The sequence below is a fragment of the Oenanthe melanoleuca genome, chromosome 7, assembly GCF_029582105.1.
Source record: "Oenanthe melanoleuca isolate GR-GAL-2019-014 chromosome 7, OMel1.0, whole genome shotgun sequence".
Lineage (NCBI taxonomy): Eukaryota > Metazoa > Chordata > Aves > Passeriformes > Muscicapidae > Oenanthe > Oenanthe melanoleuca.
Genome location: NC_079341.1, coordinates 1,609,258 through 1,626,358, shown reverse-complemented (window position 1 = coordinate 1,626,358; position 17,101 = coordinate 1,609,258). Strand labels below are relative to the sequence as shown.

Genomic DNA, 17,101 nt, shown 5'->3' with positions numbered 1-17,101 from the left:
GAGCCCCTGCCTCCTTCTGCCTCTCGAGGGATGGGACTGGGAGACGCCTCCACGCCGAGAGTGGCACTTGGCATGGCTTCAGTCCCCAGTGGAAGAGGCTGGGCTCCCCGCTGCCCAGAGCTCCTGGTTAGGACACCCACGCCTGCGCCTGGCTCAGAGTCCAGGTGCACTCAGTCCGGATCCAGCCTCGAGATGTTCCTGCTGCAGCTGCAGGTGAGCTCAGCTCTCCCTCAGGGACACCTGTGCCTGTAACAGCTCCAGCCCGTGGAGCCCCTGCACGAGAGCTGTTCCTGGTTCTCACAGCTCCTGCTCCTGCACCCCTTGCTCACTTACTGCTCAGGATATCTGAGGGCCCAGGTGATTTCTGTTCCTTCTGCTTGTTTCACTTGCAGGTGTTTCCCAGTCCAGCTTGCTGAACCTCCAGCTCTGACTGTTCTTCCTTCCAGCTCTGGCTCTGAGATGCTGCACTTGATGGCTGCTCCAGTTCCTTCCAGCTCTGGGTAAATAACTGGTGTCTCTTGTGTAATCTGTGTCCGTGTTCTGTCGTTTGTGTCCATCTGTGTTACCTGTGTCACATCTCCATGCTTTATCAGCATCCTTCCAAGCCATGGTAGCCAGACTCTACTCGCAACAGGTTCGCGCTGGTGCTCGCTGAGTTTGGGGAAATTTGGGGGATTTTGGGCTGTTTTGAAATAATTTTTAAAGAGTTTTTTAGATTTTATTGGGGGAATTTTTGAGGGTTATTTTGAGGTGGGGGGGATTTAGGGGTTTTTAGGGAATTTTTAAGGGGTTTTTGGGAATTTTTAGGGGTTTTTAAAGGGGATTTTAAAGAGATTTTTTTGGGGATTTTGGGGGTTTTTAAAGAATTTTAAAGGGTTTCTTTCAGTTTTATTGGGGGAATTTTGGGAGTATTTTGGGGGAGTTAAGGGTTTTTAAAAGGATTTTTGAAGGAATTTTGGGATTTTTTTGGGATTTTAAAGGGATATTTTAGGGAAATTTAAACGGTTTTTGGATATTTTTTAGGGTTTTTTTTCTAGGGGATTTTAAAGAGGTTTTGGAGCTTTTAGGGGATTTGGAAGGGTTTTTTTAGGGGATTTTAAAGAGGTTTTTTTTGGATTTTAGTGGAGTTTCGAGGGGTCTTAAAGGGGAATTTTGGGGCTTTTTTGGGATTTTTTTTAGGTCTTTTGAGGGGTTTGAAGGTTTTCTTAAGGTATTTGTTAGAGGTTTTTAAAAAGTTTTTTGGGGATTTTGAAGTATTTTGGGGGGATTGGGGAAGGTTTTTGGGGATTTTTAGGGGTTTGTGATTTTTTGGGGAAATTTCTGTGCGGTTTGGGATTTTTGTAAGGGGAAATTTGAAAGCTTTTTCGGTTTTTTGGTCGGGTTTGTGTGGTTTCTTTTTTTTTTTTTCTTGTTTTTGGCCTTTTTTTATTTGAGGGTTTTTTTGGTTTTTTGTTTTTCTGTTTTTTCAGGATTTTAAAATGTTTTAAATGGATTTTTTTTAAATTTTCAACTATATTTTCAATTCCCCCCCTCCCCCCCCACCCCCGAATTTCCCTTCCCAGGTTGGTTTTTTCAAGCACCACTACAAGGAGATGCTGGAGGGCACCAAGACCCCCGGGGTGCCCCAGGACTGAGTGGGAGGAGCCCAAAAATTTTGGGCACCCCATCCCCCCAAAATATTAAATTGACATGGAAGTTCCCCTGTATTTGTGTGGAGTTTTTTGAAATTATTTTGGAATTTTTTAGGGGGGGTTTTGGGAAACTGGGGAGGAGGAAACACTAAAAAATAAAAAAATAAATTTAAAAAGGATTTGGGAAAAAAATTGGGGAATTTCACCACAAAAATATGAAGAGAGCCCCAAAAATCCACACGGGATGAGGTGGTTTTAGCCAAAATCAAAGATTTGGCCCCAAAATCTCCCCAAAGTGGGAGATTCCTCCTAAAAATCCACCTGTGACACCCGAGTTTCACCAAAAACCCGTGCTCATGTCTGCTGATCCATCGCTCTGGGCTCAAATCGTCGTGCCTGAGATCTGGGGGTGCTCCTGTACCTGGTAGTGTCCACAAGCGGGATGGGGGGGCGACTATGGCTGCACTACCGGGCTGTGTCCCACTCCTGCCTGGCAATCCATTGCTCTGGGCACCGTTGCTCATGCCCAGGGCAAAGGACCCTAAACCGAACCCCGCGCCTCGGGATACGCGACTGCCGCGCGTGTCACGGGCTTTTGCTACTACATACCTGTTGGTCAAGCAGTCTTCTGTGGTACATAGCCGTGATGCAGAGAACTCAGTTCTAAGTGTAGTGCAAAGTGAGAACTACTGTGTGCTGTGCATGCTTTCTCCTTAGCGTTCTGTACTCTGCAGTGCTCGTCCCTATGCAGAACTTACATATTTTTGGGTGGTTTTTGGGGTTTTTTGGGGTTTCTTTGGGATTTTTTCGGGGATTATTTGGGATTTTATGGGGTTTTTGGGAAATTTTTGAGGGGATTATTTTGGGGATTTTTTTTTTTAATTTATGGCAATTTTTTGGACATTTTTATTTGTAATTTTTTGGGGGTTTTTTGGTAGGTTTTTTGGGGTTCTTTCTCCCATTTGGCTGCCAGCTCCAGCTGATTTTTGGAATTTTTTGGGGGGATATTTTTTCAAATTTTTGGGGATTTTTTGGGGGGGATTTTTTTGGGGTTTTTTGGCAATTTTGGGGGATATTTTTGGGATTTTTTTTTGGAGTTTTTTTTTTGGGATTTTTGGGGGGATTTTTTGGGATTTTTGGTGAGTTTTTGGGAATTTTTTGGGGCTTATTTTTAGGGTTTTTTGGGGTTTTTTTCTCATTTTTGGCCACCAGCTCCAGGTGATTTTTGGGGGTTTTGGGAAATGTTTTAGTAATTTTTTGGGGGTTTTAGGAAGCAACCGCCAGGTTATGGTGATTTTTAGGGGTTTTTCTGGGGTGTTTCTAGGGGATTTTTTTGGGATTTTTTTTGGTGCTCCTAAAGGCAACAGTTTTTGGCGAGCCAGCCAGGAGAGAAGGCATCTGGAAAAATCCCTGGACCGAGGCCGGCAGCTCTGGAAAGGCCCAGCGGAGGTCCAGAGATATCAGAGCCAAGAACCCTGGGAACAGAGATGTGTGCGTGACGGAATAAAAGGCATTTTGTTTGTTTAGTATCTGGGTAATTTGTAATTTTGTAAAGTGTGAATTTGTTTTGGAGAACCTCAGCACAACAATTCTGCTCTTTATCTGTAAGAAGGACTGCCTTCATAAAGTGCATGTTTGAATTGCAGTGCTCTTGGCTGAAGCCAGAGTGGTTCAGTTCATTAGTGTCTGTGCTGTGGCTCAGAGGGATTGTGGTTTCGAATCCCAACTGTTTGGATTGTTTGTTTTGTGCTTTGCTGTATATTTCAGGATATCAGAATGGGTTGCACATCCTCTTCTGAATCTGATAATAATAGTATTCCAAGAGATAGCCCTTTGGGGCAAATATTGAAAAGCTGGGCAAATCTGATTGGAGAGGAGTCCGAGCTTTCAAAACCTAAACTTATTAGACTCTCGGAAAAAATCTGGCCAGTGTATGAATTAGATAATGGAGAAACCTGGCCTAAGTTTGGAACTTTAAATCGAAAATTAATATCAAGTTTAATATCCCAACTACGTAGAGATAATTTTTTTGAAGAGCTAAAATATGCCCGGCTTTTCCTGGTATTAGCATGTGAGCTGGACCGGGAAAAGGAGAAAGAGCATATATTAGTCTTAAAGGGTAAAAAGAAGGAGCCAACTTTCAGTAGTTTATGTAAAAATCCAGAGGAATCAGAGATGGAGCTGGTTGCGCCCGCCATGAGAACAGGATCGGTCTCGGCCGCGCTGGGCGCGGGCTCGGGCCAGGCCGCAGCCCCTCCTCCCGCAGCCCCGCAAAGGGGGGACACGGGGCAGGAGGAGCTCCGGTCAGTGAAGGAGGAGGAAGGTGGGCCCTGGCAGCAAAGGACACTGCCCCTGCAGCCCCCGGCACCGCCCCGAGAGGAGGGGCCGGGGGACAGGGCCTTGTGCACAGAAGGCGGGGAGGGAACCTCCCACAGGGGATGTGACACCTCCTCCGTTCTCGGGCCTGTGAGATGCCATGGCAACCCCGAAGGTCAGGGAGCTGCCGCGGGAGTGGACACCCTCAAAGATCGCAGACACACAGCCCGGCAGCGGCGTCGCGATAGGTCTCGCACGGTGCTTTCTAGGATGGGGACTAGCCGAGGTAAACTGTTGGCCACAACAGACTCAGACAGCTCTTATTCAAATGGCTCTGAGGAGGAAGAAGAGGATGATGAAATAGATGAAATTATTGCTGCCTTAAACAAGCGAAGGAGGGGAAGGATAGTAAGAAAAGCCCTCAGAGAACGTAGCCCAATTGCTCAGCGTACTAGGTTACGAAGGGAGAAAGAAAGAGAACCAATTTTGCAAGCCCCCTTAAGACAAGCAGTTGGCAATCAGGGGCCAATATATGTGAAAGTCCCATACTCCCTTATAGAGTTAGAACAGAGGAAAACTACCGTGGGGAAATATAAAGAGAACCCGGATAAAGTGTGTCCTGGGTTGGTGTTTTGACTGAATTCTCACCCTGCCCCCCTTGGCCATGAAGCTGTCTGCTCCCGGGGGAGGGGCCGCCTGGGCTCGACTCTGTGGACTGGCCTTGGTTTTTTCTTCTTCTTGCGGTGGCTCGCTTGGCTCTGGCTGCTGCTGCTTGTGGCTTTTCGCTGCTGTGGTAGTAGTTCGTTGCCTGGTTTGTTAGTTAGCTGTTTTTTTTCTTGATTTTTTGGCTTTATATTGCTTGAATTATTTGTTTTAGCTCGCTGTTGTTTAAGGCTTGCTGGCTGTTTTTTCTTTCCTTTCTCTCTCTCTCCCTCTCCCTTCCCCCCCACCCCTCACCTCCCGAGGATCAGCACCAGCTCGCTCCGGAGGAACCCTGCGGCTGCCTCTGGACACCGGCCAGAGAAGCATCTCGTCCTTCTAGTGAAGATCGAATCGTCCACGTCTCTCTTTCTCTCTCGGTGAAAATTTTTTTGTCATCTGGATCTGTGCTGGGAAGTGTTTCTCTTGTATGTGTTAATAAATAGGTTTTTTCCACTTTTCCCCCTGAGTGAAATATTTTTTTTCTTAAGTCCAGTGGGATAAAGAATTGGGGGTTTATTCCCTGGGGAGCTCTTCTGGGGGTTTTTTCCCCTAAGTTTGTCCAAACTAGGACCAAGTGGTAAACTTAGTAGAATGGGCTATTAACTCACGGAATCCTGACTGGGCAGATTTGAACTCTGTGTTAGATACATTACTTGATCCCACTGAGAGACAGATGGTCAACAAAGCCATTATAACCTCAGTAGAGGGGAACATAGCCAGCGGACTACTTCAAGGTACTGTCACTCAGATATTCCCCCTTGAAAATCCTGGGTGGGATCCAAATATACCAGAACAAATGGCGAGGCTGAAACGATATCAAAGCCTTGTGGTATATGGGTTAAAGCATGGTGTACCTAAAGCTATAAATTGGTCAAAGCTTTATGAAATAAAACAAAATTATGATGAATCACCCACTGATTTTTTGAACAGATTAAGAGAAACTGCTATCAAGTATACTGATCTAGACCCTGAGTCAGCTGATGGTAAAGCACATCTGGTTTTGTTGTTTATGGGTCAGGCTTCAAATGATATAAGAAGGAAGCTACAAAAGATAGAAGGAGTCCGAGATAGGGAGAAATTGCTAGAGGTTGCCTGGAAGGTATTTCGAGATAGGGGTCCAACTGAAAGGGTTAAATCTCAACCTAGTAAAAAGGCAACTCAGCAAAAGTTATCCAACAAAGCTTCTCCTACAGAGAAGGACCAGTGTGCATACTGTAAAAAGTGGGGACATTGGAAAAAGGACTGTCCAGTGTTAAAAGAAAAATCCTCAGTTTCCCAACTGCCAGTAGTACAAACTTCAAGTGGCTCAGGCTCTGAGTGATGCCGACCGAGGGCTCTTCCCCCAGCAGAGCCCTTGGTTACGACTAAGCTGGGGAAAGATGACATTGAGTTTTTGGTAGATACTGGAGCAGCATATTCTGTGTTGAATACCTTAGAAGGGAAACTGAGTCGTGACACTGTACGTGTTGTTGGGGCGACTGGGGTAACTGAAACAAGGCCTTTTTTTCCAACCTTTAAAATTCAAATTGGGGAAGCATTGGATAACCCATCAATTCCTTTACATGCCTAACTCCCCAAAACCACTAATGGGGAGAGACTTGCTTGAAGAATTGGAAGCAGAGATTAAATTTAAAAAAGGAGGGGGTGTAGAAGTTATAATTCCCGAATCTAAATTTGTCCAAGTTGCTGCAGTTTTTATACAGGAAAAATGCAGTGAAATCCCCGCTGAAGTAGAAAATGTGGTAAATCCGATAGTGTGGGCCAGTGATGTCCCAGGAAGATCCAAACAAGCAGAACCGGTGAGTATTGCACTCAAACCAGGAGCTACACCGGTAAGGCAGAAACAATATCCCTTAAAATTAGAAAATCGTAAGGGATTGATACCTATAATTGAAAGATTTTTACAGCATGGTTTGTTAGTGCAGTGTGAGTCCAAATTTAACACCCCTATTTTAGCTGTTAAGAAAGCAGATGGTAAGAGTTATAGGTTAGTACAAGACTTAAGAGCGATTAATAAAATTACGGAGGATATACATCCAGTAGCAGCCAATCCCTACACCCTATTGACCACACTAACAGATGAGTTAAGGTGGTTTACTGTTCTAGATCTGAAAGATGCCTTTTTCTGCATTCCTGTACACAAAAATAGTCAAGATCTTTTTGCTTTTGAATGGGAAAATCCCGAGACAGGGAGAAAGTGTCAACTTACCTGGAGAGTTTTACCCCAAGGTTTCAAGAACAGCCCAACCATATTTGGGAACCAGCTAGCAAAGGAATTGGAAGACTGGAAAAAACAGGAGCCAGAGGTAGTTATTCTTCAATATGTGGACGACATCTTGATTGCAGCCAGGACCAGAGATGACTGCATACAATTCACTGTAAGTTTATTAAACTTTTTGGGACTTAGAGGGTACAGAGTCTCTAAAGACAAAGCACAGATTGCTAAAGAAACAGTCATCTATTTGGGACTTGAGATCTTCCAGGGACACAGACAACTCAGCAAGGAATGGAAAGAAGCTATCTGTCAACTCCCAGAGCCCCATCCAGTGAGAGAGATGCAAGCTTTCCTGGGAATGGTAGGTTGGTGTTGTTTATGGATAGCAAATGATGGACTTCTAGTAAAACCTCTATATGGGGCCTTAAAAGCAGCCGAGAGAGGAATTATTCCATGGACTGAACACGATAGAGCAGCTTTTAAACAGCTGAAACACTCACTGATGTCAGCTCCAGCATTGGGACTGCCAGATTTAACTAAACCTTTTGAACTTTTTACATATGAGAGACAGAACATGGCTTTGGGGGTGCTAGCACAGCGTCTCGGGAACCAGCGGAGAGCTGTGGCCTACTTTTCCAAACAGCCGGATAGTGTTGCCCAAGGTTGGCCGGGGTGCCTAAAGGCCGTGGCAGCCACTGTCATTTTAATCCAGGAGGCTCGAAAACTTACCCTTGGGCAACACATTGTGGTGTATGTACCCCATGCCGTGGCAGCTGTCCTTGAGCAAAAGGGGGGACATTGGCTGTCTGGCAACCGGATGTTGAAATACCAATCACTGTTGTTAGAGCAAGATGATGTTACCCTAAAAACAACTTCTGTTGTTAACCCTGCTATGTTTCTGTCCTCCATCTTAATTGACAATGAGCCAGAGCATGACTGCTTGCAGATAATTGAGGAGGTCTATTCCAGCCGACCAGATCTGAAGGATGTGCCCATGGAGAATCCAGATTGGGAACTCTTTACCAACGGAAGCAGCTTCATGAAAAATGGTAAAAGGATGACAGGCTATGCAGTGACCACACAGGATAAGGTGATCGAGGCAAAGGCCCTGCCAGCAGATGTGTCATCGCAGAAAGCTGAGCTGATTGCACTAACAAGAGCTCTAGACCTAAGTGAGGGAAAAAAGGTAAATATATGGACCGATTCCAAATATGCATTTAGTGTTGTCCATGCCCATGGAGCCATTTGGAAAGAGAGAGGACTTTTGAATGCTCAAGGTAATCAAATTAAACATGCTGAGCAAATACTTGCCCTCTTAGAGAGCATTAAAAGACCTGCAGAAGTAGCTGTCATGAACTGTAGAGGTCACCAAAAGGGGAAAACTGCTCCAGAATTGGGAAATTGCTTTGCTGATAAAATGGCAAGAAGGATTGCAGAAAAGGGTATTCTTGCAGTAATTCCACAGAAAGAGATTGATTTGTCAGGGTACACCCCAAAATATGATCAGGCAGACCACAAACTAATAAAATTCCTTAAAGCTAAAATCACAGAAAGTGGGTGGGCTGTTACCCCGACGAACCAGGTGGTAGTCCCACCCCTGATCCTTCGGGAATTAGTTCAGAGAGAACACGAAACCACACATTATGGGGTTGAAAACCTTTTGAAACACCTAAGAAAGGTAGTAATAGGGAAGGGAATGATTGATATTATACGATCAGTAGTGAGTAAATGTGAGATTTGCTGTAAAAACAACCCTGACACAAGAAAGAGAGTTGTATTAGGAATAACAAAGGCAGGAGATCTTCCTGGGGATTACTGGCAAATAGATTTTGCGGAGTTACCACGCAAAGAGGGATACCGGTACATACTGGTATTGGTTGACACCTTCAGTGGATGGCCAGAAGCTTACCCCTGTCGCACTAACACAGCTAGGGAGGTGGTGAAAGTTTTGTTTAACCACATAATTCCGAGATTTGGGGTTCCCTTGGGAATATCATCAGATAGGGGACCACACTTTGTCGCAACAGTGGTCAAAGATGTTAGCCAGATTTTGGGAATTACTTGGGATCCACACACACCTTATAGACCCCAAGCGAGTGGTAAAGTTGACCGTATGAATGGGACTCTTAAGAGACAAATGAGTAAAATTTGTCAGGAGACATCCATGACGTGGGTTCAGGCCCTACCTATAGCTTTATTGAGAATTCGCATTCAACCGAGGCGGAGGGGTAACATCAGTCCCTATGAAATACTGTATGGCAGACCATATCAAAGTCCACACATTCCAGGTGAAATTCATCTGAAGGGGAAATGTGATCTGCAGCGCTATTTAATGGCTTTAGGTTCCACTTTACAGAAGCTTCAGCGTTACATCGTGTTATCCAGACCCACAGGACTGGACACACCTGCACATCCGTTCCAACCTGGAGATTGGGTCTATGTAAAATGGTAGGACAGTGATCCTCTGCAAGCTAAGTGGAAAGGGCCATTCAAAGTCCTGCTGACAACCTTTAGTGCAGTTAAAGTTGCTGACAGAGGACCCTGGATTCACTATTCCAGAATTAAGAAAGCTTCAGCTCCCGAACAATTATAACAACAAAGACTGATGTTAATGATAACATATTTTAGGTGATTTCTCTTTTGCATTTAATTACCATTATTCTTTATGTAACATTTGGCTGTATAAAATATTATTCTTATTAGATGTTTATTGTTATTAGTTATTAGTTATAAGGTGTATGTTTATTAATATGTATTTACTATTAGATATTTATCTAATGTTAGAACTTCTGTTATTAGATACTTATCGGTTATTGGGTGTTTGCTGTTAGTAAAATTTAAAATAGAGACTTGACAAGGTAGAGGCGTTGTCAAGCCTCTAAAGGGGGGAAATGATGCCTTAAGTTTGGAGTTTTCTGTTCTGCTTGGGTATGCTTTCCGTTGAGCTTAAGGTGGTGAAGACAAATAGTCCGATTCGAGCTATTGATTCAAGGACAGTTTCTTCAAACTTTAGGCCCTAAGTATAAACAGCGTGAAAAGAGGAGGGCGGGCCATCCAGGAGAAGTGGAGGATAACACCTTACAATTTGAGACTATTAATTGGATGGTTGACTCCTGTATGTAAATGGACTGAAGTTTATAAAAATGTAAAATCAAGTGACCAAGCTCTCTTTTGCATCCACCTTGGAGCCACTCGGGCAGGGCAGGTGCCACGCTGTGGCACTGTTGCTGCCAGGGTGTGGCCTTTGAAGACCTCTCAATAAATACCTATTTATTTCCCCTAACTCTGTGTGATCTCTGTTCCAGCTCCTAAAGGCAACATCCTGATAGCACAGAACACTCTGCTGATGGGTTTTGCTGCTGCCAAAAGACGCCTGGCTTGTTAAAACCACTGTACCATACGATATTACCCTGCTTTTTGTAAGCTTACAATGCACTATTTAAACTCTCCATAGCGAAGAGCACTGCATTGTACTTAACGCTAAGGAGAAAGCATGCACAGCACACAGTAGTTCCCACTTTGCACTACACTTAGAACTGAGTTCTCTGCATCACGGTTGTGTACCACAGAATGCTGCTTCTGAACAGGCATGTAGTAGCAAAGCAAGCTGACGCTGATCCTGCTTCATGCCCCTAGTCACTGACAAGCGCTACGCTGCAAAGAGCACTCCGCGGCTCTGCGGCTTCCTTGTTCGCGCTATGTAGCCTTCGGCGATTTCTCTCTAAGCGAGCTGAAGTGTCGTCTCCTGCTAGCACAGAACACTCTGCTGATGGGTTTTGCTGCTGCCAAAACACGCCTGTCATGTGCACATTGCTGTTAAAAGCCCTGAACCATACGAGAATACCGTGCTCTGTGTAAGCTTACAATGCACTGTTTCAACACTGCATAGCGAAGAGCACTGCAGTGTACTTAACGCTAAGGAGAAAGCATGCACAGCACACAGTAGTTCTCACTTTGCACTACACTTAGAACTGAGTTCTCTGCATCACGGCTATGTACCGCAGAAGACTGCTTGACGAATGGCTATGTAGTAGCAAAGCAAGCTGACGTTGATCCTGCTTCATGCCTCTAGTCACTGACAAGCGATCTGCTGCCAAGTGCACTCTCCAGTGCTCTGCAGATTCCTTCTTCGCGCTATGTGTCCTCAGCGAGATCTCTCTAGGCGAGGTAAGGTGTCGTCTCCTGCTAACACAGAACACTCTGCTGCTAGGTTTTGCTAGTGGACTAGCTGTTAGCTGATGAAGGGGGAATTTGCGGAAAATTTAACACCTCAGAGTGCTGTTTAGAGATTGACGACAAAAGTCAAGTTGTTAGGAATATTTCAAAGGAGATTCGCAAAATTGCATATGTTGGAAATCAACAATGGACTCCGATAGTGAACACCAATTGGTGGGATAACTTTTGGTCATTCGGGGGATCCTGGTGGAAGAAAATAGGTTTCATCGTCCTGACCTCCTTCGCTGGCTTTCTAATTCTCCCGTGTCTAATCCCTTGTCTAATTAGGATGATTACATCCACCGTTCAAGCAAATTTTCAAATTGCCCCTGTAAATCGCTCAGACAAAACCACCATATTAAAGTTAGAGTCCCAAGAAGTTTAAGAAGAAGCCAATGATCCTACCCAAGAGGTAAACACAGTCAGAAATATTTATGATAAATTTCGTACACTCCAGAGTCAATACCGTGAATATCGAGATGAGCCTGAAACTGCAAATTGATGCGGGACAGTAAGTCCCGATCAAAGATTCAGAGAGGGGATATTGTAGTGGATGCTCAGTGTTTTAAACTGTTGAAAAAGTTATTTAAGAGTTACTTATGGTTTAGAAATATCCCTCTGTATTTTCCTTTTACAATGTTGTACCACCTTATTCCCTACTTCCACCCTTCCCCACTTCCGGTGTTTGCCCTTCCCTTTTCCGCCCTTACCCTTGCCATACTTCCGGCTGCCTGCCGCTGCAACTTGTCATTCAAACCGCTCCGCCCCATATGCAAAAGACCAGTCTTCCCAAATGGACCCTGCAAGAAAAGGAAACCCTGGCCAATGTAAAACATCCAGAAATGAAAACAAACGCGATGTTGTATTACAAAGCTACTAATTACCGGCTACTAAGAAATTCTCCAGCTACCAGAGAAAAACTTCTCTAAGATGACCATAACCTAAAAGGTAGTGGACAAAAGGGACACCCCTCAGATAGAACGAGCCACGGCGAGGATCTGTGCGTGCACACGAGACTGGGACTCACTAGGACCCGACCTCGGATCCTGGCGTCAGGCAGCGGCAGGCGGCGGCCATCCCTATTGCCCCATCAATAAAAGAGCTAAATTTTAATAAAGGCTTTGGCCCCGCCTATTTCCTACAGTGATCCCCGCAAAAAAAGGTTCCAAAGGGTTATTAGATTGCCTATGTTAATGCCTCATGCATATTCCTAACACTCATTTCCCAGTTAATTATCACCGCTCCCAGTTCCTAGAATGTTCTCCTTTCTTGTATCCCCATTGGCCCTCAGTTGGTGCAGTGTTCCACCCAGCCTACCCCATTGGGACCCTACCTTTCCTTCCTCCACCTCTGCACCACTGTCTCTATACACATTTGTCCTGGTTATAAGGACAGGTGTCTGCTGATGAAGGCAGAAGTTTTCTGTTGAGATAGAGACTTTAATTCCACTCTTCCTAAGTATTATAATTGTTTGAATCAAGGACTCTGAGGCAGAGATAAGGGGGTAGGAATAACAGATATTTTACTAATCTAACTGTACAAGCAGAAACAACAGCAGATGTTAAAATTACAAACAAAACAGAACAGATAACTCGGTTCCAGTCCTTTCTTTAGCTGCAGGCACGCTCTCCCTGCCCTGTGTCCTGGTGCTGCAGTCGGGCAAAGCCCGGCAGCTGCAGAGAGCAGGCGAGAGCGGAGGCGGGAGCAGAGGCGGGAGAGGGGACGGCAAGGGCACGCCGGTCTCGGGTGGGAACGGGTGGGAGCGGGCAGCCCCTCACTCGCCGTTTGGGTTCTGGTGGCCAGCTGTGTCCGCAGAGGCAGGAGGCTGGAATGGGGAAGATGCAGGGCAGGTGATCGCAGGGGGTCTGGCTCTCCTGCCTTCGGCCGCGTGGCTATAGACGGGCGATCCTGCTCCGAGCTCCCCAGAAACACGAGTCCCCTCCGGAAGCACGAGTGCCCCTCTCCAAGCTGATCCCACCTACCCCTTTTGTCTAGAGCCTTTAAAAGGTCCTGGGTGTAACCTGGCCAGCCCCATTGGCATGATAATGGGAAAAATTCTTTAATTTGACACAGTAATAGAAAAATGCTCAACCCCCAACACCATTGGACCATAACCTCAACTCCACCGCCTCTCTTGCCCCATATTTATACCCTGAACCTCACTGTGTCTCTGTCTTTGACCACTGGCTCCTAAAGAGACCATATCCCCTTGGTCACCATGTTTGGATTTTTGGGCCTTGTTCCACATTTATTTTCATTATTATTAAAGTGTTTTAGGTTGCTAAGTCGTGGTCGTCATACCGCTCTTCTTTTATTTTTGCCACTTTTGCCCTGATATCTGCAAACCCTAAAAAGTATTGTCGGGGACCACCCTCACCCCTGATAATTCTGTATTGACCCCAGGCCAGCGGCCAGGTGGAAAAGATGATTTATCCAATACAACAACAGGCAGTCCAAACTGAACAAGAGGCCAACACACCTTGGCCCCTGGCCCTACCTTTGGCTTTATTACGGATTTGAGTATGGCCAAGAACAGAAGAAAAGATTGATGCCTTTAAAATACTGCATAGAATACCAGATAAGCATAACTATGAAGGGAAGATACTGTACAAGTTGGGTTTGGGTATCTCCAGGACTTTGTTGTCCAACTAACACAACAGCTGCAGCAAGGTAATCAACAGATTTCCAGCACATGAGCAAGAGGGTGCTCCTCTCCACAAATCCAGCCTGGAGACCAGATTTACGTAAAATCCCTGAGGGAAAGTGTCTTTTGCCAAAATGGAAAGAACTCTATTTAGTACTTTTAACCACTTATACAGCCTTTAAAGCTTAAAGCATTAACCTCTTGGATACCTTATTCCAGAATCAAAAGATTTCTGCAAAAGGCAAGTGGAGTCCAAAACAAGACCTCAGAAAGAGCAGGATAAACCAAGATGTGTTTCACGTGGTCATCGTCTTCCTGATACTTCTAATTGGAATGCAAGCCACAGTAGATGACTGTAACTACCATCAAGATCTCCTTGGCCTGCAAGATCCTGGTGGAGGGAACACCCAAAAATATTCAGGAACTAGTGGGCTAAAAGGGGTTGAAAAGGTAAAATCACTTTATGCCATTTTAAGGATTAATAACGAGCAGTTGAAGATTGAGGAAAACCTGACTCCATGCCTGCCTTTGTTGTCCCTCCTGAGAGTAACATCCCTATGGCTTGTAAATTTGAAACTCACAAAACTCTTGTAGAGATTCCTACAGTGGCCTTGCACATCTTTGACCTTTCTAACGAGCAGTGTGTGCATTCATTTCCGTGTGATTCCTATCAGGATTTTTGCACTATGCAAATTAAAATGGGAGACTATAACCTAGTGCAAGATAGTCTCCTTCTTCTGTGACACGTAGGTGAGAAGACCATCAGCATGTAGAGATAGAGTAACTGAGCCCACCAGGAATCCCACCCAAGAAGTCTTGTTTTCAACAGCCAAATCTTGTGCAAGCCCAAGAATAAATCGTACGGGTCATGCATTTAGTACATGGAACAGATCTCATGGAGAATGTGCTTTTGAGAATTGAATTTCATTCTTGGGATATTCCAGGCCATCAGGAATATTAACCGATCAAGTTGGAACATAATCATCCTATGAGTGTATATTGTGCCCAATTCCATGACCACGTGTTGGTGATGCAGATATGCATGGAATCCTGAGAGCACAACTCCGTCCTTTTATGGGCTGAGGTAATAATCAGCCCAGGAAGCCTCTCAGTGATATCCCACACCTGGGCCCCAGGGAGGCAGCACAGCTCCCTGTGGGATGGGTCTGGTTGACATATGGGGCCCTCTGTTCCCCTCAGAAGGAAGTCACCCACTACCACTACCCTTCTCTTCTTTTTGGGGTCAGAGGTGGTGACCTGTCTAACAGGTGCACTGTAATTGGGCCCACTGGGCAGATAATTTTCTTCTACACCGTCTGGCAGGCTCTCTAAATTCAGGGCTTCATACCTATTCTGGAGTGGCACCTGGCTAGGTGATGGGGGCCAGGAGGGATTTTTATTATGATCTCCCTGAGTAGGGACCCATTTCCACTCCCCTTCACCCTCCAGGTGTCCTGTTCCCTGACAGTGGGGGCACGGGAGTCCTCTGACTCCTGGTGGGCCTCCCTCAAGGATGGAAGGGCAGAACTCCACCAATCTGTTTCCCTTTCACTTCCCCTATTACTCCTTAGTCTTTCAACTTGCTCCCCAAGCTTGGCAACCATTAAAAGGAGATAATCCAGCTGCTCACACCGCAGGCAGGCTTCTTCTGCAACATCCCCTGGAACTGCTGATAAGCTCAAACACTCCACACAGGAAGGGGTCTGGACAGATGCATCCTTTTTGGAGGGTTCTACTCAGTCACATACACCTGTACTAACTGCAGTTTTCCATCATGTAGAAACCATTATTAACAAAAAACACAAACCCCACCTGTTGCAGTTAAGAATGCAAGAAGTTCTCAGAACATTGGGCTTGTAAATCAAAGCCTTGAAAAGAACAGGATTTGAACTGAGGCTCTCGGAAAAGTTTCCAAGCTTAGATGCTAGAAGTAAGAATGTACATTTAAAGCTCAAAGCAGAGATATGTTAAGTAGAAAAAAAAGTTTCGTTAATAAAGTTTAAGATATAGAGAGAGTAAAGCAGGTATAAAAGGGACAAACGCCTTAAGAATAGATCCCTGTGTTAGAACAGGATTGGCTTAGAAAGGTCACACTGCAATTAGATGAAATTTCTTAGTATTGGAATAGAAACATAAGTCCAGTGACTTCTGGCCACGCTTTCAATACCTGTTACAAGAACTCATGTTTTCTGGAGAAGATAAGAAAATAAATGGCACTTTCTAAGCAACTAGAAGTCCCATCTTTCTGCCTACTTTGGAATAAGAAAGAATCCCCGTGGAACGTGATAACGGGGGAGAAAAAAGCCCACACTCACCAACCAACAGAAACACAACAAACAAACTAGAAACCTCAACAGCAGCAGGAAACCTGCAACCCTGCCTGCTTGCCCTGCCTGCACAAACTGCTTCCAGAACAGGCACTCCAGCTCCAGCTTGTGTTTCCCCAGGTGTGTTTCCAGGTGCAGGTTCAGATGTGCAGCCCCAGGCCCTCTGCAAACACAAGCTGCCCGCTGCCTCTTCACCTGCCTACACTCCTGCCTGCGGTCACAGCAGCAAAACCAGGCTGTTCCCAGCCAGAGACCAGGCCCTGCTCCCCAGGATGCTCTTGCCAGCACCTTCCAGGACTCTGCGCTGGGCACGCAGCACTTTTCATGCTCGCTCTGAACAGGCTTTGGCACACAGAGCACAACCTGGCTGGCTCTGCCACCAGCACACCCCAAGCACAGGCGGAGGAAGAAGAAGCAGGGGCTGTTTTGCAGCCATGCCCAAGAGACTGGAAGGGTGCCTCCCTCTGATCCACTTGCTTGGCTTTCTGACTGGCTCTGAGGCAGGGGCTGCCATTCCTCACTTGTGGGGACCAGATCCGCACCCAGGATCCCGGCACTGCCTGGCAGCGCTCCGGACACTGGCACGGTCACGCGCCCGAGTCTCGGGCACTGTGCTGCTGCTTCATTTGCTCTCTGGAACACCCAAAGCTCTCTGTGAAGCCCTGGTGCTCTCTGGTTCTGCCCTCTTGCTGACCCTGTGCAGGGATGGAGCATTGCTGTGCTTTCAGGAAGCGATTCTTGAACCCTTCCAGCATTCCAAGCTCCTTTGCCCTCCATGAGTGCTTGCCATGGAATCCCTCCCAGCTGGGTTCAGAGCATACTCAGGTTGGCTCTTCTAAAACCCAGGGGCTTCAGGGTGCTCAGCAAGACTTTGAACTCCACATTGTTGTGGAACTGGAGCTTCAGCACAGAGACCTTTCCAGCCTGATCTGCCCTCGTTCCTCTGCGTCTCTGCTCAAAACACGGCGCAGAAGAGAACGGCAGGAGGGGCCTGTGAGTCCCAGGGCTCTGGATTTGTGCTGCTTTAGCTCCACAGAGATGCAGGCAAAGT

At 45.8% G+C, this 17,101-nt stretch overlaps 1 protein-coding gene across 1 annotated transcript; it reads left to right on the top strand.

The window, feature by feature from the left end:
• The first annotated feature begins 5,294 nt into the window (after nt 1-5,294).
• On the top strand, nt 5,295-10,249 carry LOC130255605 (uncharacterized). Its single transcript, XM_056496498.1, has 2 exons — nt 5,295-8,975; nt 10,170-10,249. The coding sequence occupies exons 1-2, from the start codon at nt 6,212-6,214 to the stop codon at nt 10,247-10,249; spliced, it is 2,844 nt and encodes a 947-aa protein (XP_056352473.1). The 5' UTR covers nt 5,295-6,211.
• Nucleotides 10,250-17,101: the final 6,852 nt, after the last annotated feature.

Bases quoted from the DNA above. Each gene is read 5' to 3' on its own strand.
- LOC130255605 (XM_056496498.1), top strand. From the start codon at position 6,212: ATGCCTAACTCCCCAAAACCACTAATGGGGAGAGACTTGCTTGAAGAA. The intron at 8,976-10,169 runs GTATGAATGGGA...TCTCTGTTCCAG, and splicing joins AGCGAGTGGTAAAGTTGACC to CTCCTAAAGGCAACATCCTG.